This window comes from Xiphophorus hellerii, chromosome 22 (assembly GCF_003331165.1).
Source record: "Xiphophorus hellerii strain 12219 chromosome 22, Xiphophorus_hellerii-4.1, whole genome shotgun sequence".
In the NCBI taxonomy this organism is placed as follows: Eukaryota; Metazoa; Chordata; class Actinopteri; order Cyprinodontiformes; family Poeciliidae; genus Xiphophorus; species Xiphophorus hellerii.
In genome coordinates this window covers 23,608,042-23,619,545 of record NC_045693.1, presented here as the reverse complement: position 1 = coordinate 23,619,545, position 11,504 = coordinate 23,608,042, and the positions used below count along the sequence as shown (strand labels likewise).

The 11,504-nt window shown below is 39.6% G+C and overlaps 1 protein-coding gene across 2 annotated transcripts in view; it reads right to left on the bottom strand.

Annotated features, from left to right (window-relative positions):
• Positions 1 to 5,340: 5,340 nt before the first annotated feature.
• Positions 5,341 to 11,504, bottom strand: part of slc8a1b (solute carrier family 8 member 1b) — a 148,220-nt gene continuing 142,056 nt past the window's right edge. For both annotated transcript variants that reach the window (XM_032552898.1, XM_032552897.1), the window contains exon 11: positions 5,341 to 11,491. In XM_032552898.1, coding sequence (XP_032408789.1) covers positions 11,219 to 11,491 — 273 coding nt within the window. In that variant the 3' untranslated portion in view covers positions 5,341 to 11,218. The remainder of the gene's footprint in view (positions 11,492 to 11,504) is intronic.

Genomic DNA, 11,504 nt, shown 5'->3' with positions numbered 1-11,504 from the left:
GGAAACATAGAAAATTGAAAATTTCCCAGATATTTACATTTATCTGCAAAATTTCCCATGTATGTCCAGGAGAGTTCGTAAGTCTACTGACTTTGAATTAGAAGATGAACCGATGAACATGGAGCCCCCTAGGGGACATGGAGGATTTTTTTTTTTTAATTGTGCGTTCTCTCGCAATAATCTACTGATCAATAATCACTGTTCATGCAGCATACTTGGATACTGTAAACCTCTCTTAAGGTGGCCATCGTACTTTCTGCTATTATATAAGGTTATCATCAGGTTTTTCCATGCATGTTAATATCTCGTTGTGAAATATCTGAAGTTTTATGTCTTTTTCTTTAGGATAGAAATGCACCACAAACCTATGATGTAAACAGAAACTTCCGTAAGAAGGAAAGAAATAAAAAAATACATTCAAACTATTTGGACTATTTCTGAGTTGTTATCACGGGGCAATAAGTCATCTGACAGTTTTGATTGTGTCTTTCTTGTGTTGGTCTGAATGGTTTAAAGGGGCCGTTTTCATGTGCCGATCCATCTCAGCCTTACACAAACAAAAATGCAGCGAATAAATCGATTTTCAATCAGTTTTTTGCACCAAAAGTTAATAATAATAAGCACGTTTTCACTGAGGCTCTTTAAATGTGTATATATTTGAAATGTTAAATTGACATTCGTGACTGTATACAAAACAGACCAGCAAATAAGCATACTGCGAGGGAACGCAAAAGAAAACATTCTCCCCATGTTTCCCTAGAGGACTCTGTGGATGAACGCCAAAATCTTTCACACGTTTTAGAAAATTAAGTTTATTTTGAATTCTCGCGCACGCATGATGAGTAACCACTGACATATACTGCGTGCATCACCTGAAAAAAGGCTTATAATTTCTTCCTCAAGACAAACCTGACTCGACACACGCAACTGAAGTATGCAGACAAACTTGCAGAAAAAGTTGATCTTGTCTGCTTTGGGTTGCTTTGAGTGATGTATAATTGAAGTGCTGTTTCAATTCAGCCAACGCAGTTTCTCTTTTAAATGAAACTGAATACTTCAATGCACCAACCAAAAAGTAAAAAATTGTCTGAATATTTCCTAAATCTAACAAAACAAGCCTATAACACAGTTTCACACTTGGGGTTTCTACTTTGAAGCCCTCTTTGATTTTCTGTCTCAGGGCATTATGTGTATATGTATATATGTATATTTTGAATAAAATGTTTGTGCTCTGTCAGGGCATGTCATATTTCAATTGACTTCCAACACCTATTTCATTCCCAACATGAATCTCTCTCTCGCTCTTTTTTTTTTTTCATTTTACTTTGAGTTCTTGTTTGGTCGTCTCAAAAACCTCCTTTCCTCTTGTAAAAAACTACATTCACAATTAGTTGGAAAATAAATGATTTAATTTCACATCTGTTACAGTACAGAGAGCTTTAATAAGTCCTGTAGTCAAATGTTGTTTTTTTTGCAACAGAAAAGAAGAGTGTTGCTGGAAAGAAAAGCTGCTGCGAAAGTAGCTGGGAAACAAGAAAACAGCCAGCCGTAATCAGCGCCGATTCAAATGTGGCTTTTCATCTCCGTCACAATGAGTGAACAAGTCAGATGACAGTCAATAGACGCACAAGGCATTCAGGCAAATGCCACATTTCTTGTCGGGAGGGACTAAATAAATGGAAACGCATTTTGATGTTAATGGGATGTCGAGACAAAAAAGGAGAAGAATGGCCGGCTGAAATTCAATTTGGCTCAACTCAAATAAGAATGCAGCTCCCAATAGAACAGCTGAGCGTTATTGTTGAAGGCCTTCAGTGAAGCCTGAAGAAACAAATACATCTGGGTTTATATTTGGGAACATTAGGGGATATTTTTGCGTAATCATAATGTTGATGGCTGTTACTTATCACACAGCAACAGTAAAAAGCGAAGACTGACGTCACTTGTGTTTTTAAGAGAACGCTCTCTAATTCACGACTCAAACACCAGGGAGAAAGGCACGTATGATCCTCACTTCTCATAATCTGTGGAACTAATGCACCTTTGACTCTCATTACTGTCCTGTTGAAGCACAAAAAACAGCTGCACCAAGCAATGCTGTCGACTCAAAAGTCAGGAGCTTTTTTTTTTTTTTTTCCTCATTGCTGTCAATGAGCAAAAGGTTGAAATGCAGGTTAAATTTCTTTTACACGTCAGCCTAATGAGGCAGTTACCTTTTTAGCAACATCATGTAAAACCTCGAGGTGTATCCTTCAGCTTTGAATATTTGAATGGTCTATACTATATAGCTCCCCAATTTAGTCCCCAACTATACAAATATTTTTAAAATGGACGATTTTGTCTTTGAAGGACTAATTGCTTTCATCCAGACTATGAGTCCACAAATGATAAAAACCAATGGCGACATTAGTAAAACCTAGCCAACTTCATTTGTCCACGGCGCCATTTGGAGTCCAATACAACGCCCGTCTATCTCAAAGCTCACATCTGCTCTGCACAAGCATGCAGAAAATAAGCTAGCAAGTCTTTGTTTTCCAAGTACAGATAAAAACAAAACTAACAAGAAAAAAAAAACTCTTGAAAATGTCCATGCTGGTATATAGAGAGAGTTGGAATAAAATTAAGAGGAATTGAGAGCTGGACTGATGCCCTTTTCAGAATATGGCTCTGGTTGGACATCGATAACTTGATCAATTCATTGAACTCCATTCATCTTAAACGGCTCAATCCATTTTTTATTTGCCAGTTTTTATTTCCTCACCCCATTACGTCACACATAAACCTTAAGCCTTACAATTATTTATTTCATTTATTATTTTTTTTTTTTACCAGGCTATCTACTTTGGACGCTGCTTGATGTTCAAGACTTTTCACAATATTTTCTTAAACTGTCTTCAGCCCCTGGCCTTTGCTTGAAGTCTTTAGGACTTTACAGTTTATTTTGCCCAAGTCTTCTCTAGGGCGTCACAGACATGAAAAGTCACCGGTGACTAGAGTTTGTCGATCAGTGTTCGTTCTAAAGATGAAGCCAACACACCGCTGCCGCTTCTGTTGCCGATTTTTTCGGCAGATAGTGTTGTTGGCAACTGGCATCAAATGTGTAAATTCTTCCTCTGGGTATAAATGTGTAGGATGTCAATAGCAAGTACACGATCCAGAGAGCGAGGCAGCCCACTGCATGCTTTCCACAGTGTTGGGTTTGATGTGAAGGAATGTGCTTTATGTGCTGCTGCTGCTTCCTGTACTCTACTTGTGTGTTTTGCTCCCTCCTCCCTCAGCGCCTGAACAGGCAAAGCAGCCAACACTGGAGGTGTTCACCTCCAGAGGAATCAAAGCGGCGTGCGCAATGTCGCACACCTTCACTCAAACGAAGCCGCCTCACACTACATCGCGAGTTTTACATTGTCATAATGGGAATTTATGTGGAATTGAAGGATGTCGTTTCAAAAATAGATTTGTTTTTATTGCTAGATTGATACATACACAAAATCTCATACTGTGCTCGTTGTCCTCATTGTTTTGTTTCCCTGAACAATGTGTCGAGCAACACGGTGATGTAGGGTTAATTACTCTGTTATGCTTACAATGATTGTTTTTGGGTGCTGCTCATGTTTTGCTGATTGCTGTCCTGTAGGCGAGGTACGTAGGGGGCTTGGAACCAATTCAGTGTTCGTTATTTAGCAATTTAATTCAGTTTTCCACATGCAAAACCAATTTCATTCAGATTACGATGTACTTGGATCTTGTTCGAAATTGGGCCGGGTCAAAATTTGACGCCCAATGATGATCAGTTTTTCGAGGCTATTTGGATAAATTGCTCTTCAATATCAACTTCAACAATTCAAGTAGTATATAGTAGCATATTTTTAAAGGGTCTTTAATTTAGCTGAAGACTTTCAGTATAATCTGGTAAGAAATACATAAGGTACCCCTACATTTATTCTCCAAAAAAAATAAAAATACATAGGCACATCACAGCATTTCTTAGCATTTTGAAGAATATTTGACCTTTGGCTTTGCTGCAGCAGGACCTGACCGGCTCACCTTAAAAAAACCCCACCGTATCAGAGAGTGCTTGACAGAAATATGAAACATTCTAAGGAAAAAATGTATGAGCTGAACCATATTTGGACTCTGTTAGCAAATCAATGACTCAAAACATACCAAAGAATCCGTCGGGCTGAAATGTAGAGGGATGGGCAGAGTCCATGGCCAGATCTTGAACCAGTTGAGATGTTGTGGGGTGACTTTCCCTGAGCTTTTCGGGCAAGATACCCCTCAAACATCTCACAGCTGGAAGTTAGGAGGGGGTAAACATTTCCTCAGGACAATTTTAAAGAGTGGCAGATGGCTACAGGGCACATGTCAGAGAAGTAACTTCAGCCAAAGGTGACAACACTAGCTTGTGCTAACTTTGTGCTTCAGGATACACATTTATGTTGACATTGTCTAATGGTGCGTTCAAACCAAAAGTGTTACACGTGTCAAAAATGAAGTCCAACGCTTCAGGTTCGACGCCTGCGCACTTTGAATGCTGACGCTAGATATATTTGCCCTTGTGTTTTGCGTGTCTGGTTTACATTCAAAGTCTGTGTGGAGGCGCGTCGAGGGCGCGTCTGACGGGTCAGCTCTAGCCGTCGTTTCCCGTTGGACGATCTTGACCAGGGGTCTCAAACTCCGGTCCTCGAGGGCCGCAGTCCTGCAACTTTTAGATGTGCCTCTGCTGCACCACACCTGAACAGAATAATTAGGTCATTAAGGCTCTGGAGAACTGATCTACACAAGGAGGAGGTCATTAAGTCATTTCAATCCAGTGTTTTGTACCTGTGGCACATCTAAAAACTGCAGGACTGCGGCCCTCGAGGCCTGGAGTTTGAGACCCCTGCTCTTGACTCTTCGAACGGTTCAAATCTCGCTGAGCCAGACGCTCTAACCGCGCCACAACAGCCCTCGACTCGCCTCCACATAGACTTTGAATGTAAACCAGACGCTCAAAAGGTTTTCGGGGGTGAACGCACTGTAATGAATAAGTCAAGCAAGCTTAAGTTGTAGGTGATGTCCTGCATTAAAATGACTTTCCTTTAAAGAGAGGAAAGTTCAGACATATGTGAACATTTCTATTGAAAGAACATCATATTAAATGGGGTGTCAGTTTTCTACATTTGGATTTACTCTCCCACGCCTCGTCAGTCGTGTTGTGTGAGATTAAAACAGATGACTTTGACCGCACTTTTGTCTTCTCTGCGTAGCACAAAAGAGCTGGTGTGACCTTTGTTTGGTCCCCGCCGGTTCAAACGATTTCAAAACTGTACACACTTTAGAAAGGCAGTGGACACAAGCTGTCTTTGAAACTGGGTATCCCAAACTTTATTTTAGTGGACTTATCAGAAGTACCATGGAGAGCAGTCACAGTTAGTGGCGACACACATACAGAGCAACTTTCTGCCTAACCCACTGGTGTTAAACAAAAATTAAAAACACACGTACATGCCGACAAAGAAACGAGGCATATAGGAATTATAAAACAAACAAGAAAAAAAAAAAGATTATTGCAAACCTAACTTGTGTTATTGTTCCATTTTCCCAAAAAGAAAAGAAAAGAAAAAAACCCCACACACACACACACACACCCAATCAGCAAACGTGAAGTTCTCCGACTACACCGTGGGAGAAGGACAGGCAGAGTGTATTAAAGAAAGATGCGATTTGAGGGATTAAAAATGAAATGTGAACTCAAAGGGCTTTAGTAACCAAGAAATCTAACAGATGGTTCAAAATAAGACAGATGGGGGACTTAAATACAGATGAGCGATTCTTTGAGACAGAAAGACCATTGAGGACACATGCAGACATGTTGTGCGTAACTAGATAAAGAGGTACAAGACAGAAACGGCTAAAAAGATTGACAGAAAACGCGACGCGGCCTGAAGTCGACGGCAATCGCTCGACTTTAAAAAAAACCCAACTGGAAAATAAAGGGCGCAGGAAACTAGACAGTAGAGTTAAGGAAAACAAAGCCATCTAGGAAAGAAAAATCTGAATTTATGGAAAGGAGAGACAAGGCAGAGAGAAAGACAAGTTTTTAACTTCTCCAAAAAGGCAATATATGTCATTCTTGAGTGTAGCGAGTGTTCTTCCTTTTAAATAAATATGTTGAATTAATTCTCTATGGTTAGCGCATGGCCATATAGGTCATCCCACTGATAACACTGTACAGTATATACACAATATGATTTCTTTAAAGACAAAATAACATTTAGATGTACATACAGTATTCTTCATTTGTCAGAATACAGCCATGGTATTAAAAGTAGCAAGCCATGTATATTTCTTCTCCCTTTACCCCCCATTTTCTGCTTTTTTTTTTTTTTTAAAGATTTTTTAAATTATTTTTTACAAATAACCCATGCAACCGTCATATAGATTTAAGATATATAACTCCGCTATCTCCTCTCTCATTCAATAACAGCAGATATTGCCTTTTCTATTTTCTTTCAACATAAATCTCGGTTAATGATAATGTGCAATTCATTCAGAGACTCTGCAGCTTTGATTGAATCAACAAAAAAACATAATAACACAAAAGATTAGCTCTACACCAAACCGTAACCAAGAAGAAGGTCAACGGAAAGATCCAAATCTGTACAACATTCAGACTTCTTCCCGTCAAAAACACCATAGGAATGGGATACGATTCTCTATAACTATGTACAGGCATGTCATCATTCATGCACAGTGTCAACAAGTAGCACATCGACATTCCAAAACATGGAAAACTTGGGAGACGGAGGGCGGGTGAAACGGTGGCTTTTCGGGGGAGGAAACTGAACAAAGATTACTGTCTGTTTTTGGTTACTTTTGGCAGGACATTTAGAAAGAAAGAAAAAGGAGGGGAATGAAAACACGCGAGGACAGATAAGACTTCATAACAATACACATGCTGGGCAGAAGGAGTCCATTGTCTCACTGGCCCAGAAATCAATGTATGGCTGTAACTTCATTATTTATTTATTTTCATCTTCGTCCTCCACAGGTTTTTTTTTTCGTTCTGTCTTCTCTTTATTTGTTAAACGTTACCTTAAAGGTAGAGAATAACTCTTGGTAACTTTCTTTTCATTTATTTAGATTTTTTTTAAAATCCCAGCAGTACATTTCTTTGCTCATCTCGTACCAGAGGGGGCGTCCGTCCTTCCGTCCTTCATTTGACTGTCCAGTGTTGCATGTATTTATTTCTCAGTCTGTCAGACAGTCGGTCAAGTCAAGGAGTAAATTAGGCAACAGAGACATATCAACTTTTACATTAGTAGCAACATTATTAATGGTTAACAACTGATTCAACACCACTGGATTATTATTATTATCTTTTTTTACAAGAACATTGTAATTACTGTGTAAATCAGTCAGAACAAAAAAAACAAAACCTGTTTACAGCAAAAGCAACTCTGCTAGCAAAACGGCTCTGTAGCCGTTTCACTTGGCAACATGAAGCAGTGCAAGGTTTTTCCTTCATATTAAAATCTTACTATTGAACAGCAAAAAAAAAGCCCCAAAATGACTGTAGTCTACAGCTCATTTGTTTAATCCATCATTGCTTTTGTTTTGTGTTCTAGACTTGTTACTCGCAGGCCCAAGCCACGAAGCTAACTCGAGAGCTATTGCAATTATTTAATAAGAATATAGGCTAATGAATTAAAACAAAAAACAAAAAAAAAACTGCCCGTTTAGTATTTACAGTCATAGGTAGCAGATTTGCTGGTTGCCGCTAAACATTTGCTAGCCAGTAAATTAGCTTCCCCACCTTGGTTCTGATGGTGTGAGCCTCTCCCATTAGCTGCACGTTAGCCAAGGCCGCCAGTCAAGGTAGGCATATAAGAAACTGTGTGCAACAATGCTGGTGTTGCAAGAGAGAACGCTCGCCTTTTAGCGAAAGAAAAACGTTTGCTTCTGGTAAAATTGTGCAACAGATGGTCTGAATGCAAAAACAAACTGCATTGTCGCAAGTGCTTCATTCCTGTAGACTTTCTGCAACGACTAAGAAAATTCATGTCTTGAAGTCATTTAAAGTTAATGCAGCTTCTTACGTTGTTTTTTTTTTTTTTTTTTTGCACGTGCAAGCATAACTTCATTTTAAGTTGTTTACAGTGTATAAACCTTCAGCTCCATGCCAGTGAAGAGACAAATACATAAAAATTGACCTAGAAAGGTTTAAACAACACCCATTTCCTGTAGCTCCTTAAAGAAACGTGATAGTATATTTGGTGTTTTTGGAAAGAGATGTTGATTAGAAAACCATTTACTGGATGGGTTACAAATATTTCTGATAGAAAGATGTCCCTTTGGCAAAATAGGGGTAAACTGCCACTCCAAAGGCTTCATACGACAACTGCTGTCTAATACAGAGCTTTTCATATTCCAGAGTCGGATTTTTTTTTTCCTCCGTCATTTTGTTTCATTAGCAACACAAGTGGCTGTCTGAGCCAGGTTGTTGGATCTGTATCCGATCAAGCGTCCTCTACTATCAGCTAATTGTCTACAACTCTACTCAGTTGTTTTATAAAACTTAGAACATTTACAATGTCCTTCAAAATTCTCTGGATTTACGACCAATGAAGGCCTCTGGCTCGACTCTCACTGGCATCGACAACGGTCTTCGACAAAATTACTGCTAAGTTTACAACGGTTTACATCTAGTCCAGACTAATTATTTTACAGATATAGTTTAAAATACTGTTTATTGTACATCAAGTAAAAAAAAACAAAAAAAACCATCTCACATGGGAAATACTTGCCAATTAAGTTGCATACAGTAGTGCTATAGTACAAGTGTGTGTACGCTGAGATACTTATGGTTGTAGCTGAATAAATAAAATAACAGTCTGAAGTCTAAACTTCTCACAGTCAAATTAGGCTTATTAATATTTTGGGCTCCTTTTGTTCCCCCATTGATGTAAAGTTTAACACCAACATCTCGGAGGGTACGTTCATCGTTTTAATGTGCGGTTTTGGATGAGTTTTGATTGGTTTTGCAAAAGTCTGGTAGGTAGAATGAACGGACAGTAAAGCTGATGTTTTAACGTAATCTTTTTTTTTTTTTTGCCATTTGGACCACTGCCTCTCTGCAATCAGACAATGAAATTCTTCTCTTAAGCTTCCATAGAAGTGTGCCAAGGTTTAAATTTAGTCAAAGTAGTAACACGGAATTTATAGGACAACCATTTGGGTCCTACATGATTGAAACTGGACCTTTTTTTTTTTAGAATTTTACCAGTGATTCAGAGACATAAAGGTCTTATGTTCAACAGTCTGAACATATAAACACAACGTGCTGAAATCATTTAGGCGCATCATCACCTTTGCAAGGCAACAACCTGGTTATTAAAATTGTGCATTAGCCTTTTTTTTCTTCTATCAACTGACTTTTATGTTTGGACTAAATATTTGGTCTTAAAAAATAGACACTTGAGAAAAAAAATGGCAACTGCCTTGTAGCTAAACCCCATTGTGATTCAGTCTGAAGGGAGCTACGCCGTGTTATGAGTTGATGTAGCTTAAAGAAAGACTAAGTGTTAGTCGAAATGGGATAGGACTCAACAAGGGATGTGATTTTTATCTGAGCACATCGAGACATTAATCAAGCACTTCTTGGTACCAGACTCGATACTTTCTCCTATGAAGCAAAATTCTATCAAGTAAGAGTCAACAAAGTTCATCATCATGTGTTGCATTGGCCTCACCATTGACCAAAGTACGTCTGTTCTAAGAAACCAAAAGCCAGAATCAGGAATTAGTATTTTGTTGTAACAAAGCCCTTGATATTAGAAGTATTCAAATATTTCACCGGACAACCGGCACCGGGTTGCTTAGGAGACGGGATGTTGTCCAAACTTGTTTAGAGAGTCAAGCCGTGTCGGACAGATTTGACAGAAAGTCCATCAGGTTTTGCAGATATTTGCATGTGTGATTTTCAATGATTTCACTGAAATATGGGTTGTGGAAATCTCAACTGTGGAAAAATAAGACGTTCCCACAGTGTTAAAAAAACCCCAACAAAAAACAAATAAAGAAGATTAACTTTGATATTAATGCGACGACTATGGTTTCTCTAACAGTTTTTAACGGTAGAGTGGCCAGTGCGTCTTCTCAGACATGGCCTTATTAAAGGTAAAAGCACATTAACCCCCACCACCAACTTTGATTGACAAAGGACCTTAAATCATTTACATCTACACTATAAAGCAACAAGAGCGAAGGGCCCTTCGAGGGGGTTGAGGGGGTGAGGCGTGCAGCATTGACCAAGACATTCAGAACGAAATCAATCGAGTTGAAACGTGCGTCCGCCTCAGAGTATTTACACGTGCCACCCCGACGATGATCAAAGTTACGCCACACGGAACGGGCCCCTCCCAGAACAGAAATTCCCAATTCAGCATTTTCTACAAGCCGTGAGAGTCAAGAAGACCTCAAGAACAATAGCATTTTTTGTCTTACGCAGCAACAGCAGAAACAAGAGGCTTTTTTTTTTTTCACAGTAGTTTACCATCGTCCTACCGCGCCTAAGCACATCAACACACCCTCATACTCCTGCAGACACACAGATGGTTGTCGATAATTGGATGTGGCCGAGAATCCGGTTTGCTCTTACTGTGGGTTACGCTCGCACCGACACTTTTTTGGAGCTGGACACAAGAGAATCAGTGCTCCAACTTGAGGAGGTCTCCTGTTTAGGCCACATCGTCACACTTGGAGCACTGATGATCGGGCTGGATATTTGGATTATGTCAGATTCATCTGGAAGAAAAGACATTTATCACATCTGTGCATGTCAGTAAGTTTGTCTTATGCGTTTAAACATGAATTTGCTCAAGATAGCTTGATGCGTGAGGATTTGTGGAGTAAGGGGAGAAATGTTTTTTTTTTTGTATTCCTTTTTGCCATCAGTTGAATAATTTCTGTAGTGGCTTTAATTCTCAAGTATGATGTTCTTCCGTGCGTCTTTGCTTCCTTTCACCGCATTTTTAGATTCTTGAGTGCGTCTGAAAGTCCTTCACCTGTACATACATCCATTCATTTGTCATTTAACATATTGCACAGAGGGAGGGAGTATTAGATCAAAAAGACAACCTTAAATATCCAAGAATCCATTCTTTTATTTTCCCTTTCTTCTATCCTTCCGGTTCTTCTGTCCCACCCTTCTCTTCGGGATCTTCCGCTCACTTTCTTAAAAGCCTTGGATGTGGCAATAGGCCTCCAGTGAGGAGAAGAGAATGTAGAGAAGCCACAGGCTGAAGAACAGCATGGTGGTCAGGGCCTTCGCAGTCCGGGGCCCACCAAGCTCCCCGCCGATCTCAGGCCGCCGCCGGTACATCAGGGTGGCGACACAGATGAAGGCAAATATGGTGAAGAGTGTGACGGAGAAAGCCAGAGTGCCGGGGTCGACCTTAAACTCGTGGCCCTTGCTGTTGTGGTAGATGGCAGCAATGGACCACGCCACCTACCAGACAGAG